At 33.3% G+C, this 27,995-nt stretch overlaps 1 protein-coding gene across 1 annotated transcript in view; it reads left to right on the top strand.

The window, feature by feature from the left end:
* CCDC39 (coiled-coil domain containing 39) overlaps positions 1–26,200 on the top strand; it is a 36,286-nt gene extending 10,086 nt beyond the window's left edge. The window contains exons 5-20 of the mRNA XM_004675009.2: positions 62–154; positions 254–382; positions 3,774–3,965; positions 6,030–6,133; positions 6,429–6,561; positions 8,061–8,255; positions 9,214–9,378; positions 11,716–11,853; positions 13,561–13,769; positions 19,467–19,590; positions 22,587–22,746; positions 23,139–23,245; positions 24,086–24,226; positions 24,373–24,552; positions 24,688–24,773; positions 25,829–26,200. Coding sequence (XP_004675066.1) covers positions 62–154; positions 254–382; positions 3,774–3,965; positions 6,030–6,133; positions 6,429–6,561; positions 8,061–8,255; positions 9,214–9,378; positions 11,716–11,853; positions 13,561–13,769; positions 19,467–19,590; positions 22,587–22,746; positions 23,139–23,245; positions 24,086–24,226; positions 24,373–24,552; positions 24,688–24,773; positions 25,829–25,985 — 2,313 coding nt within the window. The 3' untranslated portion in view covers positions 25,986–26,200. The remainder of the gene's footprint in view (positions 1–61; positions 155–253; positions 383–3,773; positions 3,966–6,029; positions 6,134–6,428; positions 6,562–8,060; positions 8,256–9,213; positions 9,379–11,715; positions 11,854–13,560; positions 13,770–19,466; positions 19,591–22,586; positions 22,747–23,138; positions 23,246–24,085; positions 24,227–24,372; positions 24,553–24,687; positions 24,774–25,828) is intronic.
* Positions 26,201–27,995: the final 1,795 nt, after the last annotated feature.

The following is a 27,995-nucleotide window of genomic DNA, read 5'->3' as shown; positions in this document are numbered from 1 at the left end:
CTAATGGCTTTTAAATTAATAAATAATAATTATCAATTTTTTTCATGTAATTTTATTATAGGCACTAACCCTGCAATTAGAAAAACTGACATTGGAATGTAATCAGAGGAGAAAGGTACTTGATAATGAACTTACAGAGACTTTAAGTGCACAGGTTGGTTTAGTGAAATTTTTATTTCTTTCTTAACTGTCAAGAGGATGTTTGCAAATGCACTTAAATTCACAGAAATGTTATTTGCTTTCTGTTTGACAGTTAGAATTGGATAAAGCAGCACAAGATTTCCGTAAGATTCACGTAGAAAGACAAGAACTCATCAAACAGTGGGAGAACACAATAGAACAGATGCTGAAGAGAGATAAAGACATAGATAACTGTGCCTTGGTAAAGTCTGTTTTTCAAAATGTTCAGCTGTATTTACCTGTTTTGTACTTAACACATTCATTTCAAATGTAAATCACATTGTTATTTGAAAGTCGCTTTTGTTGCATTCAGTATTTTTGGTAAATGTTTTTCAGTGCTAACTCTGTATCTATTTAAAAGTATGATTTCATGAAGATAATTTATGGTATTGTAATGCCTTGTCTGAAATGTGCAATAAGACAAAGTCAACAGATAATGCTGAAGAAAGTTCAGTGCCCTGACTTATATATGATATTTATATGTGTCTTGGTTATAACTTAATGTGTGCTATTTGATAATAACTACAGATGTAGAGAAGTAAATGTCATGTAGTGAAGGGGAAGGAAAGAAACCTAGAGTGTAATAAAGTTTCACTTTTGAAGCTGAGGCACTAACAATGTGCTAGGGTTGGAAAGGGGAAGGACACCCAGTGATTGAGCACAGATGTGTTGCTGTTTTTGGCTTCTTCCAGAAGAATGTAGGAGAACTTTTGGGGGGAGAAATAATGGTTAAAAAAAATTTCAAAGATAAGGAAAATTGGAAGTAAAAGGACAGTTGGTTGAGAAGCTGTATTAAATTCCATTGTGATTCTACTCCATGGAAAGGCATTTAGTAAACACTCAATCACTGGGAATTTGGAATTCTGATATCTGGATGTGGTTTACTTTTGAGTCTTTAAATTTCTGCAAGTGTCGAACATTTTATGAACACAGGCTATACCTCGCTGGGAGGGTCAAGGAAGAACCAGTTGTAACTATGAGTTCTTTTTAATTCTTAATTCTGATGTTGGCTTCATTTTCTTGACTTTTTACTGTTTTCACACTCAAGACTTCACTGCCTATTTTGTGTAATTCAAATGTTCCAGATTCAAGATTGCAGATCCAGTTCAGCATTCTAATAGAACCCCACAATTAAATTGACCCAGTTTTCTGATTTGGCAGAACACATACTAGTGTTTCCCATTTGCAGGTTGACTTGCTTGTTTTCTACATTGTAGAAGACTAGGGAGGGTGGTAAGAAGTGTTTTCATAGATATGGTATACTTCTAAGTATTTGGCTCTCTGAGAACAAAACAAAATGGAAGAAAACCCTCATCCACCACTCTCCCCCACAATTCTTGGCATTTCTGATTTCTTTATTAAAACTACTTCTACACCAAAATGATGTGACAACACAGATTTGAGAAGAGATATGTAGGGCAGTTCTGATGAGCCAGTGACAGCTGGTTCATGACACTAAAGGATTTAATCTGAGATTGGATCCTTTTGTCTCTCTTTCTCCAAAGTAAGCCTTCTCTGATTCTGTCTTGGTAGGAATTTAGCTGTATAAACTAAAATCGACTTTTTTTTTAAGATTTATTTATTTATTCATATAGAACTGGGGTACAGGCCAGAGATGTGGAGGGTGAGAGGATTCACCAGGAACAGAGTGGAGAGCAGAACAGGCAGATCGACGAAGTACACTGCTGAGGGGAGCAGCCGGCGGGCCAGGAGAGGTCTGCCGTGCCATGTGGATCTCCTCTGGGGCAGGCGGGGATCGAACTCATGGGGAAGTGGCTTAAACCTTCCAGTGCAGTGCTTTAACCCGCTGCGCCACCAGGGAGGGCCCCTAAAAACTCTGGTAGCAATATGTAGATAGAATTGGAGGGGAAAAGGAAAACCTATCCTAAATTTTTTTTTTCATATTTTCCAGGACTCTTAAAAGAAACTTTCATAAGATTGAAAAAATACATTTTATAATACTTAGAAAAATATTGTTTTATTATATATTTATTCTAGTGTCAGAATTTTGGGATATTAGTTATAAGTGTCACCTATATGAAAACTTAAATGTGAATAGGTAGCACTGTCCAAAATATGAATGTTGAAGTCGGTATTAAAGCAACTGATTAAGTGGTACAAGAGTGTAAGCAGCAAATTCTAGTATGATCACTTGAAATATATAAACTTAGAATATTCTGAGATGTCCTGTGGTTGAGTGAAAACAGTAATAGATAGAAAAATACAGTTACAGAAAGGTGTTCTAAAAAGCATATGGAAATACTAGATAAACACATTTAAAATATTTTAAAAAATGGACTGCATCTCAGATTTATATTCATTTAACATGCTAATATGTATAGCATTAAATGCAGCATTTCTAAAACTTAAGATATCAGAATACATACCATACCCCCATGCAAACTCCTGCGGTTAATTGTTGGGTGGGAAAAATGTCCTGAAAAATGTGAAAAAAAAATTTTTTTTTAGGGTAGTTTTTCCTTTTCCCCTCCAATTCTATCAACATATTGCTACCAGAGTTTTTTGTAAAAAATCACATACAATTTAAAAAAATGCTGTCTTGTTCCATATTGGTTCAGAGTTGGTCTTCTTTAACATGGCATTTGAATTTGACTCTAAGCTCTATTTTTCCTTTTTCACCCCTTTCTTTGGTACCTACTTCATATAACCCATTCCTTTTTCACCCTTTACTTTGACCTCATTAGTGTACTTATACATCTCCATTTATTTTTTCAGGCCTGACTCAAAGCCTCTCAGGTAATACCTCCTAGGACTCCTGTGGGGAAGACTTCATTTTTTCTCTGTTCCCACAGTACTTTATGTACATCTCAGTTATTGCTGTGTGTGTTCATCTTGTTTTATACTGTGAAGACTAGCAAAAGTCTTGAGTGAAAAAGGCATTCCTATTGAAATCTGTAACTAAAATGTTATTCTCAAAAGATGAAAAATCTAGTGCAATATTTGGAAAACTACATTGAAATCCAACTTTGCATTTGAAAAATATTCAACTTTTTTTGTTTAAATCATATATGTTGTTTATAAGACATTGGATTTTTTTCATCTGTTTAACAAATTACAGATAAAATGAAAGAAAATATAGAGACCTTTAAAAATATGGACTTACAGATATTTGTGTGTATAATACCAGTATTTTGTTTTTATATAAAATAGGCTTTCATTAAAAAAATATTCTCATTGGCCCTCCCTGGTGGTGCAGCAGGTTAAAGCACAGCACAAAGAAGCTTAAGCCACTTCCACATGAGTTCCATCCCCACCTTCCCCAGAGGTGACCACATGGCGTGGCAGACCTCTCCTGACCCACCTGCTGCTCTCCTCAGCAGTGTACTTCGTCGATCTGCCTGTTCTGCTCCCTGCTCTGTCTCTGGTGAATCCTCTCACCCTCTGCATCTCTGGCCTGTACCCCAGTTCTGTACGAATAAATAAATAAATCTTTAAAAAAATATTCAATATCCAAAATTCAGAAATTTTAGATCTAAAAGAAATACTGACTATGATAGAAAAATAATAACTAAGTTCCCATTGGTTTTAGTTTTCTTATACTAACTCTATTTAATGTGTTCTTTTAATCCCAGGCATTAGCAAGGATAAAGCAGGAAACAAGAGAAAAAGAGACTTTGGTTAAGGAAAAGATCAAGTTTTTGGAAAATGAAATTGGGAATAACACAGAATTTGAGAAAAAAATTTCTATTGCTGATCGTAAAATTTTAAAATGTAGAATGGCATATCAGCACCATGAAACTAGTAGAAATCAGCTGAAGGATGAGGTATGTCAACAAAAAAGACTTGTTTATATATTTACTACAAATAAAAATAAGCATAATTACTTAAAGCAAATGGGCAAATGTAAAGACACTGTTAACCTAAAGTGTCTTTCCAGTGCTTTATGTGTATGGTCATTTTAAATTTCAAATCTTGTTAAGGATTAATATTTCTATCATAAAATATCAATATAATGGTAAAATTCCTTGAGATAATTAGGACAAAACTGCTTTTTTCTCTCTTCTTTTGCAGGCATATATGCTAACTAGATTATTCCAAAGGGAGACTTAGTGAGCCCTTCCTTAACAGTAAATAGATTTTATGACTTGTGCCTTTTAGCCTTATTATCTGATTATCCCTGTTTAGGTGGGAAATTGGAATATTCATTTATACATGTTATACATTTTATTTCTGATAATTTTGAAATACTTTAGTTTAAAAAAATTAAAGTTTAAACCAATTTCAGAAAAATATACAGTAATTCATTCATTCATCCAGTTTATTCAGATGTAATTCACATACTATAATTCACCCTTGTACACTTTTTTAAGTTATACAAGTCAATATTTTCTTTTTTAAATTATAGTCATAGAATTGTTGTAACCATCCCCACTCTAATTTTAGAATATTTTTGTCACTTCAAAGGAAGTCTCATCCCCATTATTAATCACTCGTCTCTCCCCCTACCTACCAACCTCTGGAACCTGTTAATCTCTGTGCTGATGAATTTGCTTATTTTGGAAATTTCATATGAATGAAATCATGTAATCTGGGACCTTTTGTATCTGGATTCTTTTACTTACACATTTTCAAGATTCATCCACGTTGTAGCATGTGTCAGTATTTCATATTTTTCTCCAAACTTTTAAAATGTAAGATGTATATAAATAACATGTCATTTACTAGTTAGCCATTTTTAAACATACAATTGATATTAGATGAATTAATGTTTGCAGCTACCATCACTGTCTATCTCCTAACTCTTTTCTTATTGTAAAACTGAAATCTGTGCTCATTGAATGTTAATTCTCTATTCCTCCTTCCTCCCACCCCCTGGCAACTGCCATCAACTTTATCTCTATGACTTGACTACTCCTAAGTAGCTCATATAAGTGGCATAGTACAACATTTATCTTTTTGTGACCTGCACTTTGCATAGTGTCTTCAAGTTTCATACATTTTGCAGCATATATCAAAATTTCCTTCCTTTTAAAGGCTGAATAATTTTCCATATGCTTATACCATATTCTGCTGATCCATTCATCTTGGTGTGGAAACTTGGGTTGGTTCTATATTTTAGCTTTGTGAATAATGCTGTTATGAATAGCTTGATCACATGTTATAGAATTGCTTGATCACATGGTGATTCTATTTTTAATTTTTTGAGGAATTGCCATACTACTTTCCCATTTTGCATTTTCACCAACAGTGCACAAAGGTTACGATTTCACCATAACTTTATCAACATACATTTATTTTTGATAGTGGCTATCCTAAAGGGTATAAGGTGGTATTTAATTCCCACCATTTCCAATTTTGATTTATATTTCCCTAATAACTAGTGATGTTGAACATCTTTTATTTGCTTTTGGCTATTTATAACTCTTATTTGGAGAAATGTTTATTCAAGTTGTTTGTTCAGATCTGAAACATTTTTGTTGTTGAGTTTTGGGAGTTATCTGCATGTGATGTGCATTAAACCACTAACAGATACATGATTTACAAATACCTTCTTTCATCCTATGGAATACATTTTTACTCTATTTAGATTTCTGTTTTATGCACAAAAGTTTTAAATGTCAATTAAATCCAATTTGCCAACTTTTTCTCCTTGTTATTTGTGTCTTCAGTATCATTTCACAAATTTTTCCAAATCCTTATTGTGAAGCTTTTTCTTTAGTATGCATTTAACACTCCAGTATTCTATAAGTCATTTAAAATTTAATATTATACCAACAAGAAAAACTGTTAACATGTACTATAGAAACATAGTTACAGTGTTTATTTGTAAATGAAAGTATTTTATATGATACAAATACATGCTTTTATGTTTATTGACTAATGAACAGCTGGATTCCTTAAAAGCCACTGTGAGTAGAAGTTCCAGTGATTTAGAAGCTCTAAGGAAAAATACTTGCAAACTAAAGAAGGATATTCAGGAAGAAACAGCAAAGTAAGCAAAAAAAAAAGATATTTAAGTAAACTTACGGTCTTCCATTGATTCAAGAAAAAAAATTACATATTTTTAAAAATAACTATAAAATTAGTTACTAAATTATTAACCTTAAACATGAGTTCTCAACACAAAGCAATGTCTCATTAAATATATAGGTAATAAACAGGTTTATGGCAAAGGAAACTTTCAAGATACAAGAAGAAATCTTAGAATTGCCAACTATTGCTTATTTGTTTGCATTAAATACCTTTTAAACCTATTTTCTGTTTTTTTCCTCATATGCCTTGTCTAGGTTACACAAAATTAAAAATCATAATAATATTATTAACAAAAAATTAAAGCAAATAACTGAGCAAACTATGTCTGTTGAAGAGAAAGCAACCAATTTGGAAGATATGTTAAGAGAGGAGGAAAGAAGTACAAAGGTAAAGTTTGGTTTTAATTTTCACAAGATCACAGCATGTTTACTAACAGTGAATTAAACTCTTGAGAGCAAAGGAGTGGAAGATCTTTTATGAGTCTGCTTTCCTGTCTCTCCCATTTGTGGTTTTCTGTTGTTGCTGTTACTTTTAGTGATCAGTAATTTTTTTGAGTTGTTTTCTCTTTTTTTAATACAGTGGCATGTGGACTAAATAATGGACGAGTTCTTAATCTTACCCTCAGTGTGGTTATGTTCACTGAAAATATAGTTCTGGCCATTTTGTTTTTGTGTGGCATTTTAAAGCGTTTCTCCTTTTTGTTAATTTTATTTTTCTGTCTCTATTTATTTTGAACATGTGAAACACTAACATTAAAATTAGAGTTGTACAACAGAAATGTTTTCAGAAAACTTATCCGAGACTACCCATTCTTTCTCTCCATTCTACCTTATTTCCACCTATCCCTAGATGGCATTCAAACATTAATCTGTTTTCCTTCATGTGTTTCTTTTTGCCCAAATATGCCATAATTGTATTTTTGTCAGGCAATTTTTTAGTAAGGTCTTAAACCTACTCAAAATTGTATATTATATAAAAATAATGCAGTTTATAAGATTATATAAAACTATAATTTTTGATTTGTAAAAATTTTAGTGTTCTAATCACAGGCTTTTTTTTTGTTTCCTGTTTTTTTGTTTCCTGAAATTCATTGACTGCAAAGGGAAATATGCTTATTTGGATACAGACACATAGGGAAATTATTTGAATGTTAATTATTGGTACTTTCACTATATCTTGGTGTGATAATATAATTGAAATTTAGAAATATAACTCAGAATAAATTACATTAAAAAACAGTAAGTATGCAGCACTCCTCATTTCTAAAATATTTTATTCCATTTTAAGCTCTTTGATCTAAAGGGGTAGTTAAGATTACTTGCATCTATTGTACCCGTGGAGTGAAAATACTATATAGTGGTCTGCTTCTACGGGGCCCCTTTTAACTATGCATTTAGTGGCATCAAATTAGTAGCTTAATATTGACCATAGTCCATGTATTCACACCATGGAACTCAGACTCTTCCCCCTAACTTCCCATGTGCTGGATACTGGTGGGTGCACCTTGGCCTGCTTACCATTGATTAGTCCCCAGAAAAAGGGAGGAGATTGGATGATGTGACTTTGTAAACTTAATGAGCTATGTGTTTCTGATTTATTTTGCTTTTTAAGGGAGCTCGTGGGGTGTCACATTTGAGGCTATGCTAGTAAGGAATAGGATTAAGACAACAAATTGAGGTCTATAGGAATAGATAAGGAAGGACTATTGTAGTCTACTAGGATAGACTTATTCTAAATGTTGGGGGTTTGTTGAAATTGTGGAAAATTCTTCATATCCACAAGAACTAAAATGTGAGGTGATAATTAACAACCTCTTAAGTTATGTTTAAGTAATAACATATTTCAAGGACTGTAACTTTATTAATCACTATTATTCTAATTGCCAGGAGGTGGAAGTTCAGTTGAACATAGTGAAAGGTGTGCTGTTTAAGAAAGTTCAGGAATTACAGACTGAGACAATGAAAGAAAAAGCTGTTGTATCGGAAATTGAGGGAACGCGTTCCTCTCTAAAACACCTCAACAATCAGTTACATAAACTGGATTTTGAAACCTTGAAGCAGCAAGAAATTATGTACAATCAGGTAGAAGTTTCTTTTATGAATCTCTTCCTTATTGAGTCACTGTAGATGCTTCATTTTGTGTTCTTAGCATTCTAAAAAAACCAAGATTTCTAAGCACTCTTAGAGGAATGGACAGATACTGAAGAAGGGATACCTTGTTAAATCAGTAGTAGGGGTAAAGGAGACTTAAAGGCTATTTTTGTTCTTGATCTAAAGTAAGCCTATAAGAAGATAAACAACTCAAATGAGGGCGAACCAGCTTTAAAGGAACCTGTGGCAGTTGGAGCTGGAACAAAACAAAAAAGGAGAGGTATATCTGAAACTGAGGAAAACTGTATGTGATTGTTAGTCATGTTGTCTTCCCATCCCCAAATCCACTCCAGTTCCAGTCATGTCAAAAATGCAAGATTTCATTTTAATAGCTGAGCAGTATTCTTTTTACATATATACTTCATCCTCTTCTTTATCTAGTCATCGGTGTTGGGCTGATGTTAATATCTTAATGTCTTCTCTAGTCTTCGAATTCTAGTAATATATATTCTTAGTTTCTCAAAATTACAGATGCTGAAGTATAATTTTTAAAATAATTCACTTAAGTTTCATCATATTTGAGTCTTACAACCTTTTTTTTTTTGCATCCCTCATAAAATAGACCCTTGTAGATGCATGTCCTAATAAATCCAGGGGATTTAATGAAATTCCATCATGATAGCATGATAAATATCTCCATAGCTGACTTGATTATATTTTCAGGGATTGATTTCTGTGTGATTATCATGTACTTTGGTTGTTGAATAGTTTGCTGTTTCCTTAAAATAAGGATTTTATCCTATAAATTACTGAAGGATTAAAATGAATTTAGTAAATGAAGACATGCGAGCCATAATTACTAAGTTTTTATATGTGTTATGTTTCTATACTTACAAAAATGGTTCTGTTTATTTCTCCTTGCTAATTTATCTTTTAAAAACTGTAACAGGATTTTTATATTCAACAAGTGGAACGTCGAATGTCTCGGTTAAAGGGAGATATTAATTCAGAAGAAAAACAAGCCCTTGAAGCAAAAATTGTTGAACTTAAAAAGACACTGGAAGGGAAGATGTCTACATTTGAACTTTTGGAAGTACAGATCAAGAAGCTGCAGGTAACTTGCCAAAATACTTTATGTTTAAAATACCCTAGTCATTAGTTGTTCTACTTTAAGGTGATATGTTCCTAAGAATTTACGTTGGCTAAGATGATTGCCAACCTCCTCACATATAAAACATGTCTGAACAGATGTGCATATTAATATAATCACTGTGAGAACAAAGTTTTACCATTGATTTTATACTTAATATAAACTAAATATATTACATGCTCTTAGTATTTTATTTCAATAAATCCTTATAAAACTCTTGTGAGGAAGATATTATCATCTACTTTGCAGATTAAGTGAGTTGACCATGATTACACAGCTAGAATTTAACCCTGCTTCATCTGGCTTCAAAATACTCAAAAGGTACATGATTTTAAAAACCCCAGTTTTCTGTTATAGATCTATAATAATAACTTGTCTTTAGCTTTGAAATGACATTTAAAGCTGCTCTTTTATGGTTTATCATTACTGAAACATTTACTTAGTTACAATAGTTAGAATAGTTACAATTACTCAATTTTGTTAAGCTGAAATGTACTTTATGTTATATATATTATGTTCATGTAATATAAAACTTATGTCAGAGGAACCTATGTAATATAAAACTCATGTTAAAATTTAACTGGAGCATAAGAGTGAAGGAATGGGAGCAGGGACCTGAACAAGAACTCCAGGAAGAGCAGGCACTCAAAGACTTGGTGTTAATTACAAAGGGTTGAATATTTTTTAAACAGCTAGAAAGGCTAATGATGAGAGTCCCCTAGTGGTTATAAGAAGAATTGCCCTGAATTTCTTTAGGGAGCTATTTTAAAAATTAAGTATTAAAAATTTTTTAGATGACATAATTTTGGTTTGGAGTAGATTTAAACCTGATTAAATATTTTTAACTACTTCCTTGGTTTAGTGGTAAAGAATGTTTTAGTATCAGAAAAAGCTGGTTTTTGAATGCCAGGATTATACCACTAATAACATTTTTAACTTCCTCAAAATGTGAAATATAGTAAAATGTAAAAAGTAAATGGTTTGCCTTGGTTATCTACAATTTGAGACTATTAATGCTGTAGAATAATAGGAGAGTGACTTTTACATCTGAACGTGTTTCTTGAACCAAGCATATAAATTGTGTTTCTTTTGCTGTGTGATAATGTTATCACTCTTTTAATTATTATACGGGATCTATCCATTATGCTGCTGGCCACTACATATGTATGTCCTAACTCTAGTTTTAACAAAGAAATAGATAATTCAAATTCAAGTGAATATTTAAAGATATTGAAGCTATTGGCCTTATAATGAATATTCTCAATAGTAGCAACAAGATTGTAAAGTGATTATGCAGTCCCTCTTCAAAACACTGCATCTCTTATTCTGCATAACATAAACTAATTTCTTCTGGTTGAAAATCATCTTACATTTAAGTTTTTCTTTCCATAATTAATTTTAGGAAATCACATTATTCTTCTTGCCACTTAGCTGCCATCCTCAGTCCTGATAGTTCAGAGAATGAGAAAAGCAGAGAAGAAGGTGCAAGAGAGAGAATGAGAAAGAGAATAACAGATCTTGGAATTAGAATTAGGTTTTTACTAAGGGGACTAAGAGCATAAATTTATTCTGGTTTCTGAGTGGGAAGAGGGCTACGAACTGGTATAGAATAGGAACCTGATGTCCGGGATGCAAAACCTGTTGACACAACCATTGGAATTAGATCTTACCTAATGTTTTTCTCATGTGCTTATATAACAGTGTACCCTTAATATATTACTATATAATCAATATATTATTAATAATGATCACTAATATAAATGTGTAATTAATATATTAATAGTAATTTTATATGAAATGCTTTTATGTCAAACACTGTATACATAATCTTTGGCAGTTGCTTCCTTAATTAATCTTCACAACAACCCAGGGGAGAAGAAATTGTTATTTTAGAAATAAAAAAACAGGAAAAAGAAGTTGCTGACTAGGGTCAGATGACAAATATATAATTAGACATCTGATTTCAGAGTTATTGCTGTTGATCAAGGCCCTATACTTTCTCAGGCTGTTAATGTTTTTACCTTTCTGGTACTTGAGTTAAACTATGTATTGAATAGAAGTTTGGGTTCCCTCCTCCTACTTTTCCCTATAGGTTAACTAGAGTCAATTGTGGAACTCATCAATAGATGATAACAATAAATATGTTTTTATGTGACTATATGTATTTATGGAGAAATTATACAAGAATGAGATTATGAAGAACTAATGGAGTATAATTTAGTGTTAAGCTATGTTAATAGTATATGTCATTTATAATAGTTTTTTAAAATATATATTTATGTAAATTTTTTCCTTTTATAGAATGATCTTTACTTTATCAAGAAGGCAAATGATAAAAATTGTGATGAAAAACAGTCCCTCATGACCAAAATAAATGAACTAAACCTTTTCAATGACAGATCAGAGAAAGAACTTAAGAAAGCCAAAACTTTAAAACAGGTACAATAAAATCTTAATATGTGTATATCAAAAACTACATGCTTTCATGCTAATAGTAGGAAAATTTAATTTTTTATAAGTTTATTTTACATCATTTTGTACATTTTTTTTTCCATCTCAATTGTAATCCCTGCAGGTTTCCCATCACCAAGTCACCCACGTGCCATCACCATAATCCCATGCACTTCCCTCCCCCCCCCCCACTCGTTTTTGATCCCATTCCCCACTCCACCCACACAGAAATTATTTTCTCACCTGGTCCATTATACTCCTGCTATGAGTGAAACCATCCGGTATTTTTCTTTCTCTTTCTGGCTTATCTCACTAAGCATGATCTTTTCCAGCTCCATCCAAGTTGCTGCAAAAGACATGTGTAATATTCCATTGTATATATGTGCCACATCTTTTTATTCTAGTCATCTACTTTTGGGCATTTGGGCTGCTTCCATGTTGGAAAATTTAAATTTTAAAGAAAATAAATTACTATAATCATATATAAGACAGTATATGTTATTTCCTTTCAGCCTTCCAAAGAAAATTGACTTTACTTATTGTATTTATAGTTTTTTTATTTTTTAGCATATTGTCCATGTTTCCAAAACATTACATATTCTTTAAAAAATATTTTTAAAGGCTTCCTACACAGTTCATTGCATGAAATTACCATTTTTATTTATCTGTCTTTTATTTTGGGATTACATCTATTTCCAATGTTTGGTTATTCTAAGTAGTACAATCAAGTATTTTACACATGTTATTTGTTCAACAAAGTGAATATTTTTGTTTTCTTGAAACTATTTTTTTTTTAGTTAAAGATATTTATTTATTAGGTGCAGGGGCAGTGAGAGGATTCACCAGAGAAGAGTAGGGAGCAGAAAAGGCAAATCGACAAATTGCACTGCTGAGGGGAGCAGCAGATGGGTCAGAAGAGGTCTGCTGCACCATGTGGCTCACTTCCAGGGCTGGAGATGGAACTTGCACTGAAGTGGCTGTTGCTAGCTTGCAGTTCTGTGTCCTGACCCATTGCACCACCCAGGAAGGCCTATCTTGAAATTATTTTTAAGTTTAAATCCTCTAGAGGATTCAGTCAATGCATCTACCAATAACTTGTAAACATATTTTACCACTGCTAAAGCTGGATATTATTATTCATAAAGTTGTGAATTTGATAAGCAAATCTAGTATCTCATTGTTTTAGTCTGCATTTAAAAAATTGTTGTTTTAAACATTTTATTTTTAAACAGAACATTTTTTTTTTAAAGATTTATTTATACATACAGAACTGGGGTATAGGTCAGAGGTTCAGGGGTGGCGAGAGGCTTCACCAGAGACAAAGTGGGGAGCAGAACAGGCAGATCGAGGAAATACACTGCTGAGGGGAGCAGTGGGCGGGTCAGGAGAGGTCTGCCACGCCATGTGGTCACCTCCAGGGCAGGCAGGAATCGAAGTCATGTGGACCTGGCTTTAGCTTCTCAGTGCTGTGCTTTAACCTGCTGCGCCACCAGGGAGGGCCATAAACAGAACATTTTTAATATTTATGCTTAAATAAAAATATTTTAAAAAGTATTTTTTTAAATTATGTGATATTATTTGGCCAATGGCCAAGTAAGAAAATAATATATTTTCAAGTTTGATTTCTTTTTTTGTAACAGTGGTGTAGATATAAAAATACTTATTTCAATATTTGACAATTTTGTATGTTGATAGGATTTGATGATAGAAGACAACCTTTTAAAACTAGAAGTTAAACGTACTCGAGAAATGCTTCACAGTAAGGCAGAAGAAGTGCTTTCTCTGGAGAAAAGAAAACAGCAATTACACACAGCTATGGAAGAGCGAACAGAAGAAATTAAGGTTCACAAAGCAATGCTTACATCACAAATAAGATATGTTGATCAAGAACGACAAAACATAAGGTAATGAGAATTTTAAAATACTGCTAAAGAATTTTGAAAGCATGATGTGGTGTCAGGACTGTTCCCTTCACCATCTTAAATGTTCATCTTTTTGTCAGAAAAAAACATTTAATGTATAGGATATATTTTACCATAGGCCTATGCTTCTTTCTTTCTCTTTTTTGCTAACTCCTCATTCTCTCATTTATATTAAAATCATCAGTCTTTTTCGAGTTGATTTTTGTGTATGATTTGTAGTAAAGGTCCATTAGGGAAAGGATACCCAATAACTGCATATATGGCAACAAATTTTCCTAGAGGTTTTGAATATCTTGTATAGTATTTATTCCTGGCTGTTATGTAACTACCATTGTCTTGTACTAGATCTTAAGGAAAAGTGCTAGTGTCCAATGTCCAAGAGGTCCAGTTTCACTCCATGTCATGGAATGCTCTGGGTTTAGTGCCCTTCTGGATAACTTGTAGATTATCCTCTCAGGAGCGAACAAGTTTGTCCTTTGATGCATTTTGGTGGGTTACATACCACAACAATCTTAATCCTTAATCTTCAAGTACTTAGGTTGTTTCCAACATGTGGCTATAGGAAATAGTGCTGCAATGAATATGTGTGTGTGTGTGTATGAATATTATATGCAATGTTGACACACATGTACATTTTCTTTTGTCTTGCTTTGTTGGCCCTTGTTACCTACCCACCTGTTCAGTGGTGAATAGCAATGGTGACTGCAGGTGCCTGACATCACAGGCAAAGTTTTCATTGTTTTATCACTAAGTATGAAGTTTACTCAGCATTTTTTTTGTGTGTGTGTGTGTGCAATATTCTTGATAATATTTAAGGGAAATCCCACCCCTTCATCTTTGCTGAAAGGTTTTTTAGTTTGTTTAATCAGATATGGATGATGACTTTTATTATATTGTTCTTTCTGCACTCATTGATGTGCTATAGCTCTTTAACCTAATAATGTAAAAAAGTACATTGATATTTCAAACTTAAAAGAACTTTGTTTCTGGAATAAACACAACTGGTTTATCACATTATGTTTTGCATATATCTAGATTTTTGCAGCATTTTTTTTTATTATTATTACAAAGTTTATTTTTACATCATTTTGCACATTTTTTTTTTCCATCTCGATTGTAATCCCCGCGGGTTTCCCATCACCAGATCACCCCTGTGCCACCACCATAGTTCCATGCATTTCCCTCCCTTACCCTCCCCCCCCCCCATTTTTGATCCCATTCCCCACTCCACCCCCACAGAATGTCTCTGGTATTTGGTTGTTCATTATTTTTGTTATTTTCTCGATTGGTCCATTATACTCCTGCTATGAGTGAAACCATCCGGTTTTCTTTCTCTTTCTGGCTTATCTCACTAAGCATGATCTTTTCCAGCTCCATCCAAGTTGCTTTTGCAGCATTTTTAATCTATGCTTTTAATTCTCATTTCTCTGTTGCCCTTACTGATTTAACATATTATGGTTATGTCTGTTTTCCAAAAATAATGTTTTATCTTTTCTTAATCTCTCTTTATTATTAAAGTAACATTGGCTTATGACACTGTACATGATTTAGAACAGGTTCAGATCTCCTCAGATATGTTTCTTATTTTTCTGTAGTTCAAAGTCCTCACTGGTAAATCATTGGATATCTGGAGTTTATTTGAGAAGGAGTTTTCATGTGCTGGCTCGGTTTATTTATAGTTTATAATACAATACAGATTTTGTATGCCTTTTTGAATGAGTTGTTTTTCTAGGGAAAATTTTCCATTTCATCTCAAAGTTACTGCCATAAAATTGTTCACATCATTGTTTTATTATTTATTTAATAAGTTTTGGTGTTTGTAGTTTTTCATTTCCTGATGTTCTTTATTTGTGACTTCTTTTTTTGGGTCTGGTTACACTTTCCAGTATTTAATCAATGTTATTATTCTTTCAAAATAATGCTGATTTTTTCCATTATGAATTTATTTCCTATTTTATGATTGCTGCTCTCATTTTACTATTTTATTCTTCATTTTGTGGCAATATTTTGGTGCTGTTTTTCTAACTTGATACAAGTGCTTAGCTAATTAACATTCTTTTCTGTGGGCTAAGCAATTCCTCTAAATATTGTTGCATCATACACACTATTTTCTGTAGGGCCAGACAGTAAGTATAGGACTTGCAGGACATCTGGTCTGCCACCACAGTTCAAACTCTGTGATGTAGAATGAATAGCAGTACAAACACTATGCAAATAAATGAGTGTGACTGTATTCCAATAAAACTTTATGGACCTTGAAATTTGAATTTCATAGATATTTTCATGAAATATAGTTCTTGTTTTGCTCTTTCCTAGCCATTTTACACTTAAACATGTAGAAGCTCTTTCCTCATGGGCTGTATAAAGACTAGCATCAGGCAGGCTGGCTGGTGACCCTACCCTAGGTTTTTATTGTGGAGTAGTGTGTCTCAAACTATACATTTATTAAAGATTAGTTTATATATTTACCTGCTGATGAACTTTTGCATTATTTCCAGTTTTTGGTTGTTACAGATAAAGCTTCTGTGAACATGTTTGTGGTATGAGTCTATGCTTTCTTTTCTTTTGGATCGAGTAGCTGGACCATACAGTAGGTATTCATTTTATCTTTCATTGGTTTTAACAATTTTTTTTTTAAAGATTTATTTATTTGTGCATACAGAACTGGGGTACAGGCCAGAGGCTTAGGGGTGGCGAGAGGCTTCACCAGAGACAGAGTGGGGAGCAGAACTGGCAGATCGATGAAGTACACTGCTGAGGGGAGCAGTGGGCAGGTCAGGAGAGGTCTGCCACGCCATGTGGTCACCTCCGGGGCAGGCAGGAATCGAACTCATGAGGAAGTGGCTTTAGCTTCTTAGTCCTGTGCTTTAACCCGCTGCACCACCAGGGAGGGCCTTAACAATTTTATTTTTAATTTTTTCCTCTTTGTGGAATATCCATTCTGGTTTCCTGCTTTAATATTATTTTGAACTCTTTTTTAAAAAAGACTGAGTTATTTATACATACAGAACTGGGGTACAGGCCAGAGGTGCAGGGGCAGTGAGAGGGCTCACCAGAGTGGGGAGCAGGACAGGCAGATCGTCGAAGTACACTGCTGAGGGGAGCAGTGGGTGGGTCAGGAGAGGTCTGCCGCGCCATGTGGATCACCACCTCCGTGGGGATCAAATTCATGCTGAAGTGGCTTTACCTTCTTAGTGCTGTGCTTTAACCTGCTGTACCACCAGGGAGGGCCCTGAACTCTTTATTTTTTTGATTCCCAGTACACTCTGGGAACTGATGTTTTCTGAAATTTTTTTGATTCCCAGTACACTCTGGGAACTGATGTTTTCTGAAATGAGTCTTTGTATGTTTAAAATGTATTTGAATTACACTTCAAGTTTGAAGCATTTTTTACAATTAAAGTATTATTTATGAGATGTCTGATTCCAGGCTAATTCATTTTATTTTGAAGGGTATTTGGTTTCTTTCTTTCTGAAAGCCTTAGGACACTTTATCCTTGGTATTTTAGAATTTACATGTATGTGTCTAGATGTTTCCTCTTTTCATTTTTGTTTGACTCTTGGTATGATTTTTAAATGTGTCATTGTAGTTGAGGGAAATAGATTATTACTCTTTTATCTCATACCATTTTTTTGTTGCTCATTTTTTTAGTGGAAGGTGACCCTCATAGATATGTCTTCCAGATTTTTTTCTCACTTTAAACTTTTTTATTCCAGATATACTCATTTTCATTCCCCTTCCATCTTCTTTGTTCCCTCTTTTCTCATCTCTATCCTAATTCAATTCTTGTTCTTTGCTACTATTGATAATTGAAAAATATATTTGAAAGAATTTGTTCCTTCATTGCTGCTTTTCATAACAGCCCAGTTGCGTATCTTGGAATGCAATAGCCTCTCCTCTTGCAGAGGACACTAGAACACTTTGAAAATCCTCATATCCCATGTATTGTCTTTGATTCTTCTCTGGCCTGTTTACTTTCTTGTTGTTTTAATTCCTGTTTTTAGCTTTCAGTAAATGTGCCTTTCTATTATGTTTACTAACAAATGCTACAGGTAAGACAAATAGTAGAACAGTTAGTTATCTTTCTCATCAAGTTGTCCCCTAAATGGGACAGACTCATTGTAGACTCTGGGCTAGTCTTTCCCTTAAGGAACCTAAGGTGTTTGTCCTTTATTTTGGGCACTGAAGCACATTCTTCCTAGGTGGAACTACCTTTTTCATTGTTCTCCACCATTGTGGCTCATATTTTACATTTTTCTGCAGTTCTCACACAATGCTAGGAACACTGGTGATCTGGGAGCTATTTTAGTTCCCCAAGTTTACACACACATATACACACGTCCTGCCAATCTCTCTGTATACTTTGAGGGATTGAGGAATGAGTCCTAGATGTCTTATAGGCAATCCTTTTATTAAATACCTTGATAATAACTTTAGAGACTTCCCTTGTTCTTTTTCTTATTCCCGAGTTTGGGTTTTCTCATTGTTTCTTTGGTGAAAATGGCTCTTACTTCTGCAGTTTTTCTGTGTGCATTTCAACCCCTTGCCCCACATCAATCTTATCCCTTCTGATTTCCATGTGTTCATCAAAAGTCTTTCTTATACCCAGAGCTCCCCCCCTTCCCTGTTTTAGGAAGTAGGGATACAAACTTGTATCCCATACATCTTTAAACCATCCAAAAAAGGACTTTACATAAAGTATAAATATTTTCTGAAAATTGAACAATACTTGTAAATAAGCAAAGCTGTACCTTCTGATACTTAATGCATTTTACTAAGAATAGAAAAACTGGCAAGTTGATGTTCTAACCATGGCTGGTTAGAACTTCATGAAGTTCAAGTAAGCAACTGAGTTACCTTTCTGGTCACATTATTAAAGTTCTTATATTAGCATGATTAAAAGTTCAAAATGGCTTCTAAAATAAAAATTTAATGGGTAGAAAAAAGTAACCAGCAGATTTAAAACCTAAACCTTGGGAGACAATTGTATTATTATGCCTTACAAAGGAGAGGTATGTTCTGTTTTGAACTGTTTTTTTTTTCTTTTGGTAAAGAACATGTAACAATAAAAATTTCCATTTTAACTGTTTATGTGTAGAGCTCATTAGTGTTAAGTATACTCACACTGTTGTCACAGATCTTCAGAACTTGATTTCTTCAGAACTTGTAAAACTCTTAAAATAGAAACTTGCCATTTCCCCCTCACCCTTGCTTTTGATAACCATTTAAATTTCCTTTCGACTAGATACTTCCTAAGTGGAATTATATGGTCTTTTTGTGACTTCACTTAGCATAATGTCAAGGTTTCTCCATGTTGTGGAAGAATTTCCTTACTAACAGTCCATTGAATTTGTAATTTTTCATCTACTCACCTATCAATGAGCAGTTGAGTTGCTTTTACCTCTGAGCTATGCACGCTCAGGCGGCACTGCTAGAGTTCGTGATACTTCTATTAGATTTCTGAGAAACTGCCATATTGTTTTCCACAACAGCTCCAAAGAGTGCAGAGGGTTCCAGTCTCTTCACATTCTTTATGAAATCTTTTTTGATAGTGGCCATTCCAATGAGTATACGGGGCCATTTCATTGTTTTAATTTCTATTTAATTATGTTTTGAAAGATGTCTGGGTTTAAGAACAGTAATGGCCCTATAAACGCTTTTTTTCTTCTTTTTGTTTAGTGCTGAGTTTCATGAGCGACTAAGTAAAATTGACAAGCTGAAGAATAGATATGAAATTCTTACTGTTGTTATGCTACCTCCTGAAGGAGAAGAGGAGAAAACACAGGCCTATTATGTAATAAAGGTAATTATAAATGAGTTATGGTTCTGATAGAAGTAGTATCCTTTCTTAACAGCTAAAGTGACATTTTGTTTTGGTCATAAATTTCAGATTTCATAGCACTACTGCACCTAATTAGAGCCTTGAAACATTTTTTTTTTTTGCTTGATGGAGTCACTGAGGGACCCACAAAGGGAAAGTGATGAGGAATAAGATGCAATTGTCTTCCTAAATATTGCTATATTCATCTTTCTTATAGATTAACACTCTGAATAGATGGGATCTCCTTGACAAGAGCTAGAAAACTTAAACCTTGTCATGATGAAGGAATGGAAGTTATAACATTACTTTTCCAGCATCATGAATAGGAATGAAACCTCTCAGTTCACACCTTAGAGATGGTAGATGTTCCCTCCCTCTTCTACATAATCTTCTAAATTTCTTCCATAGCTACCCTTCAAGTCTGCCCTAATCTTTATACCAAATTTAATATGCCTGTCAACCTGTCTCAGGAAGGGCCACCTGACATATGTAAGAAATGAGTACCAACTCTCAAATCCTTCTTCTAACCCAAGTTTACCATAACTCAGGCTCCTGACCAATATTAACAGAATTTTCCTCCTCTTAGGTTTTTAAGTATCCAGGTGAAAGTTCTCACAGTTCTGGAGACTGGAGATAAAGATGTTAGCATAGTTGATTCCTTCTGGGGCCTGTGACAATGAATCTGTTCTATCCTTCTCTCCTATTTTCTGGTGCGCTACTGGCAACCTTTGGAGTTCCATGGCTTAGGGAAGCATCACCATTGATTTTTGCCTCCATCTTCACATGACATTCTCCTATTTCTCTTTAGTTTTCTCTCTGGGAATATCTATGTGTTCAAATTTCCCATTTTTATAAAGCTTCAATTATGCTGGATTAGGGCCCATCCTAACCATCTCATTGTAACTTGCTATATCTGCAAAGCCCCTATTTCCAAACAAGATCACATTATGAAATATTGGGGGTTAGGGCTTCAATACAATTTTAGAAACAATTTAACACATATTCTTCTTTTTGCCCCTGTAATATTCTTTATGGGGCATACATGGTTTTGTTTTTCCCTTAATTCCTTCTATCTTCTAAATGTCTGACTCTTCAATGCTAGACCAAAAAATATTACTAGTTACCAGTGCAGAACTGACACCTTCCATTCTTACTTCCAAGTTTCTCTTTTTCTTTATAAGGAAATAATCCAATCTAGACCCAAATCTGAATTCTGCCATGAAATTACCATGAAATATAGTGAAACACTGGCTAGAAAGGTATTAAAAAAAAAAGACTTCTTCCAAATAGTACCTTTTCTAATCCAGAACAAAAGGCAGACATTATATAAGCTCTGATTTAGAGGCAAATGGCTCGTAGTTTAAAAATTTTGAATATAATCTCTCTTAACAAAAAAAACTGAACTTGGATAAGTGAATTATCTAATGTTACTCAATTCAAAAAAAGAAAATCTACAACTAAAATCTCTTTTGATTCATTCTAGATCTTACTATATTGTATCTAAAATAAAATGGATACTATTTCTCAATTTAAATTAGGTATAATTTATCAATTTTTTTTTGCTAAGTTTTATTGCGTAGTATATGCTATAAAAATAAATGTAACAGGTCTTGACACATAATACAACAGATCTCAGTAAGATGTAAAAAGCTCAAAATTAGTAACAAAACATTTCCAGTGACCACAGTTAAAAACACATAGCTGGGCCCTCCCTGGTGGCGCAGCGGGTTAAAGCACTGCACTAAGAAGCTAAAGCCACTTCCGTATGAGTTCGATCCCTGCCTGCCCTGGAGGAGATCCACATGGTGGGGCAGACCTCTCCTGACCCGCCCGCTGCTCCCCTCAGCAGTGTACTTCGTCGATCTGCCTGTTCTGCTCTTCGCATCTCTGGCCTGTACCCCAGTTCTGTATGAATAAATAAATAAATCTTAAAAAAACAAACAAAAAACCTCACAGCTAAGGTTGAGCAAACAAATGAAACCAGTAGATTTTGACTAAAAATGGCTTTTTGGCACTTTTTAATATAGATGCATGCTATCCCTGTCAACCTATAATTGGAGTTCTTTGGAATTCTCTGGGAACAACTCTAGTCTTGCATGACATTTTAGCTACAAAAATAAGCATGCCTGCTTACTAAGCAATTTTACAGACAAAACTATTAATCTTTCTCTAGTTCTTAAACATTTTTTAATGTGGTAAGATAAAAATTCTCATTTTAAGTTTTTAAGTGTAAAGTGGCATTAAGCATATTCACAACCAGAGCTACAATTCCTTTCCAGAAACTTTCTACATTTTCAAAACTGCAACTGTATCCATTAAATAAGTCCCCATGTACCTCTCCCCCAACCCCTGTGAACCATCTTCCCATTTCTTGCCTTTGATTTACCTACTATAGATACCTTCTATAGTAGAACCATACAGTACTTTTCCTTTTAAAAAATATGGAATGCTTCAATTTTACGTGTCATTCCAGATAGCTGCTATGTTTATCTATTGTTCTAGTTTTAGTATGTGCTATTGAAGTACTGTTCAAAGTTGTTGAAATCCTACTTCTAATACCACATATAAATGTCCTTGTTGCTTGCTTTTCTTACTTACAAGGTTTAAAATGAGAAAGTTCTTCAGCCTCTTAGACAAGAAACATACTTTGTTTTTACTTACTATCTAGTTTCTAATGAACCTATTTCTCTTTTCAGCAAAAGTTTGTATCTTTAAAACTTTTTGGCTAATAATGTCAGAGAATTTCATATAAGCTTTGGTTAGTTACTACTTCCATTATGGTTTTGTATCCTATGCGTATTTGAAGGCCTTGAGGATAGGGTCTTGTCAAGAGTAAAAAAATAAATGCTTGGTTTTGCATGTATTGCAGATCTCATGGCAAATTGGTATTGTGGTAAGTTAACTATTTCCTGCCCTGAAAAAGACATTTATCCCATGATATATATTTTATTCAGTTCACCCTATTCTCTATTTCATAGGCTGCTCAAGAAAAAGAAGAGCTTCAAAGGGAAGGTGACAGTTTGGATGCTAAGATCAATAAAGCTGAAAAAGAAATTTATGCTCTGGAAAACACCTTGCAAGTGCTGAACAGCTGTAACAGAAATTACAAACAATCTTTAAAAAAAGTGACCCCATCTAGTATGTATGAGTTATTAATGGGATTTTTATGAAGTCAAACAAGGAAAACCACTGTTTAACATTGTGAGACACTGAAAATAAAAATGTGCCACATTTAATTGCATCAGAAAAATTAATCACCTCACTCTCTTTTAACAAATTCTAAGGGGTTGTTAATTATATATTCTATGGTATCACATATCACTTTGCTAGGTAGTTTATTTCAAGTCTGGAAGCAATGGCAGCAGCACGTTGGCTACTCTGTGTTGATAAAACAAGAATGGTCATTATATGCTTACACTATTTTTCAATAAGTAGCTAGAAGAAATAAGGAATTTAATACAAGTAAGTTTTTAAGACTGTTTTCTACACAGGATCTTAAAAACTTAACCTCAAAGTTCTCTAAATTCCAGGTGATGAGTATGAGCTAAAAATCCAGTTGGAAGAACAAAAAAGAGCTGCTGATGAAAAATACAGATACAAACAAAGACAAATCAGAGAACTACAGGAAGATATCCAGGTAAATAGTAATAAGCCCTTGGTAAATAGTTAACACACCATTATTTTTATCATGTTATCTTGTACTTCTTTAGACAAAAAGTCTCATTTAAATAAGAATAAATGATCAAAGTATTTAGTTAAAATCCATTATTAATAAGCACAGGATGGATACCTTACAATTGTTAATTAGTTGATGAAGCATAGCTAATTATGCTAACTTTTATTTAATGCACTTATTTCATTTAATTCCTTGAAGATTACTTAAAGACTGCTCTTTGAAACAAGAAAAGTTTGAAAGAGAAAAATAATTTAGAAAGTAGTTACAAAGCACATCTTTGAAAGAAAACAATGTGCTTGGTAAGGAAGATTTTAAGAATTTATTTTTTGCCAATATGATATAAATTGTGTATTTTGCACAACTAGTCTTTGAATAGTTATTGTTTAAGTTATTTTTCTCTTAAGTGCCATAAAAACACTTTCTGGTAAAATTATATACAAAGTATAATCCATAAAACCGTTACACTTAGTATGGACTAATAGAATTCTGTCTATGGCAACTCTTGAAAGCAGGTTTGAAGGTATCAATTACTCATGAATTGTATATTTTTAATCCATGGATTTCTCATTCATGGAATTCAACTAACTTTTGTCTGGTGGGTCGACAGATGCAGAGGAACCCTCAGACACAAAAAGCAGGCTATCAATTATATGCAGGTATTTTACTGAGCAAGGCTGGTGTTCCTGACCCCATGTTATTCAAGGACCATCTGTAGATACTAGAGTTAAATACTTGAAAATAAAAAGTTATAGAAATTACTCTATTTTAAACATAAGAATGTTAACACTTTATTTTCTACAGAGCATGGAAAATACGTTAGAAGTTATAGAACATTTAACAAGTAAAGTCAAAGCAAAGTTATCAGAGAAGCAGGCTTACTCATTTCAACTAAGTAAAGAAATTGAGGAGCAGAAACCAAAATTAGAAAGAGTAACTAAACAGGTACTGATCTCTCTTAAAAGTTGACTTATCTCATATTTCTAATTTTTTGAGTGCTAAATGGTAAATTCAATTTTTCCATCTATGAAAAATATTAAATTTTGGAAAAAAGGCTTAGATCATTTATAATTGAGTTTTATGACCAACAGTGTGCAAAACTCACCAGTGAAATCCGTTTTTTGAAAGACACAAAAGATGAAACACTAGAAGAAAAAGACATCAAACTTCGTGAAGTAAAACAGTTTCACAAGAACATTGATGAAATGTTAATTGATGTCATACAAGAAAATGCTGAAATCAGTATTATCCTTCAAACCTACTTTCAGCAGGTATTAACATCTTCTATTTCTAAAACAGTTCATGAGAATAAAAAAATTGATGGCATGTGTCATAAAGTGAAATCTAAAAATGTCTTCCTTCTAAGATGCAGTGGTACTAATTATTGCTATTCAATATTCTTTCAGAATGGTTTAGAACTACCTACACCTAAGACTAAACGTAGTCTTCAGAGTTCTAGATCTCCTTCACAGACTTCCTTGACATCAACAAAGTAAGTGAGAGGTTAAAAAAAAGCCATCCCCTTAACCCTCAGAGCTGTGACCCTAAGTGAATCCAGTTACTTCCACATTGCCATGGCTGTTAGATCTGCTGGTATACTCACCCCTTATCTATGTGTCAGTGTGACAGACAGAGAAAAAAGCAGAGCAAGATATTCCTTTGATTTCTGTATCAGCATTTCCACTATGGCACTGAGTACTTGTGACTAATAGTTATTTAAGTAGGATAAAACCACGGTGATATTTTTGGAGTTTATATTTACTATGGTCAACCTGAGAAATTTTTTTTTAACCAAAGGACAAATTAGATGTATAGACATTGTGATTTTTATGATTAAAACATTGTAAAAATTTAAATAGCCACTATCAATTTTATGCTACTTTAACTTGCTTAAACAGGTGATTTTATCATTACTTGTACAGTTTAGTACTACCCAGAATCATCATCATTGGACATATTTTAATCAGCACTCTTGTGCTTCGGTGACAAAAATTATACAAAATTTCAGTCTCCTACATTCAGTAGCCAGTTACCTGTTTTATTAAGTAACCTTAAAAAATCTTATTAAGTAACCATGTAGAGATCTCCCTCAAAGTTACATCTAAAAACTTAATGTCTAAGTAGACAAAAGCTTATTTGTGAATATGGCTAACAGCTGCTTAAAGTCTCATTTTCCTAAGTTATTTTTAAAATGTCATCTTAGAATTATATGTCTAAACACCTGAACACTTGATATTGTCACTAGGCCTCTCACTTCTCTCCTGGTTAATTTTAATCACTTTTGCAAGCCCTGTACTTCCTTGCCCCATTTTTTGGCTGCCATGAATACTTACATGATTTTCGCAAGTTTTTAATACTCAATGATTTCATCTCTTTCTCATATAGGAACATACTAGTTGAATTATTTGCTTATCTTAAACTATTACCATTCACTTTTTAAAAACTAATTTCTTGATAAGCTTTTAAGTTTTATTAGCAGAACTATTTGTATATACTTTTTGATTTATTTAGTCATGGAATTACAAACAATTCTGGTTTTTCTTCTAGGTCATCTAGGAGTTCAAGTACTTCTGCTTCTCAGACTTCTGTTAACGTCCTAGAGCTGAACTTCCCAGACACCTTTTCAGTAGTTGGCAGCAATTCTAGGCCAGCTAGTTCTAGCAGTAGCCCCAGTAATGGTAAATGGAAAAAGGGTAGCAAATAAACATTTTTTCTTTTTGACAGTTGTAAAAATAGCATCAAAATCTCATGTTAAATTAGCAAAATTTACCCTGTGCTTTAGGGTGGTATTTACAATGGCATATACAGATTATTAAAACAGTGCTCAAAATAGGGAATGACCAGATAAAAAGTTTTATCTAGTGGAAAATCTGAAAGTTGAATCTTAAAAACAAAAAAATTTATGCTTTAAAAAGCCAAAAAATGTTTAATTTTTCTTAGGTTTTTTTTGCCTGTTTTCTTCATATAAAAGAAAAACAAATTTTTGCAGAGGTCTGTCATACCAGCAGAGAGAAAATACCTTTTCACTGTGAAACTGATATTTATTAATTAGAAAATAGCTTGCTCATTATGCTAGCTATGAAAATACAATGTTAGTTGAGTCTTCTGGAAAAAATTTCTGAATACTCATTACATTATCAAGATTATCAGCAACTTCAGTAAAGTTCCTGAAATTAGGTTTTCTTTATTCACATAAACAAATTTCCCAGGCTCAGGGGGAAAAGTCTGGTAGTGTAATTGTTATAATTTAAAAGTTTTCATCCAAAAGAAACACTATACTGGCACTGAGGTTGAAATTTCTAGTTATTGGATTTTTTTTTCAAGATTAAACACATGGAAGATTTTTTTCTGAAAATAGACAACCAACTACAATGAATGTATTGAACATTTTTCTTGCTCTAATAAACAATTAAAGAAAACTGGGTGTGATTTAATTTGCAATAGGAATCCCCTAATTTATTGGTAGACCGCCAGTTTTGGATAGTTCTTTGTATCATGTGCCCAACACGTGGGAGCTCTTGCAGTAGTGTAGATCTGATTATATTATAAAGCTATTTTTCAAATACATGAATCTAGTAATCTGACTGCAGAATTTGGAGGTACTAGGAGAAGGTAAGAATATGGAGCTCTAGTGTTGGGTGTGATATAGTGATGTATGTCTGAGAAGATGTGAACCTATTCCCCTGAATCATGTTATTAACCAATGTTGCCTCAATTAAAACTAAACATAGGTCACTGAATGCACTGACCTTTAACTCAATTATCAAAATGAGAAAAAAACTTAAATTTAGAGGTACATATGGAATCTTGAATTAACTTTTGGATATCAATAACAATGTTGTTCAGTGACAGTGCTCATTTTTGGTGTTCAGTGCCTAAGGAGACATGACCAGAAAAGTTCTCTGTACAGTAATCCCATCCTAAAAAAAAAATCTACAATTAGATATATTATGGCTTTTAGAAAAATGGCTACCTTCAAAAAGGAGAGCAATTAACAAATACTAGTGAGGATGAGAAGAAAGGGAAACTTTGTATATTGTTGATGTAAGCTGTAAATCACTATGGAAAATAGCATGAAAGATACTCAAGTCAAAAAAGAATCATGATCCAGAAATTCCACTTCTGAGAAGGAAACAAAAATACTGTCAAAAGATCTGTACCCCCATGTTCAGAGCAGTATTTTATATATAATAGTTAAGATATGAAAACAACAAAAGTATCCATTTATGGATGACTAGACAAAGCAGCTGTGGGCTCCTATGTGCGTGTGTGTTTATTTACATGTTTATATAACTGTAAAGGAATATTATTCAGCCATAAAAAGGAAATCCTGATATTCCAATAAATGGCTTTCACAGCATTCCACTTAACAGTGGGATTTGTGGAATCTAAAACAAAAAAGAAAAAAACAAAAGCCAAGAAAAAAGCACCAAAATCAAATTCAGAGCAAAAGATTAGATTGTGATTATTAGAGACAGAAGGTAGAGGAAGGAGAAATTGGAAAAGGTTAAAACTTGTAGTAGGGATGTAATGTACAACATGTACAATGAACATTGCTCTCTGGTGTATTTGAAAGTTAACAGAAATCCTAAGAGTTTTCATCACAGGAATAAATTTCTTTTTAAAAAAAATCTACGAGATAAATATAAACTTATGAACACAATGCAGTGATCATTTTCATAATTTCTTTACATTATACTATACTTTGACCTTA

This window comes from Condylura cristata, unplaced genomic scaffold (genome assembly GCF_000260355.1).
Source record: "Condylura cristata isolate star-nosed mole 26May11 unplaced genomic scaffold, ConCri1.0 scaffold00003, whole genome shotgun sequence".
NCBI lineage: Eukaryota > Metazoa > Chordata > Mammalia > Eulipotyphla > Talpidae > Condylura > Condylura cristata.
This window is presented reverse-complemented; position numbering and strand designations above follow the sequence as displayed.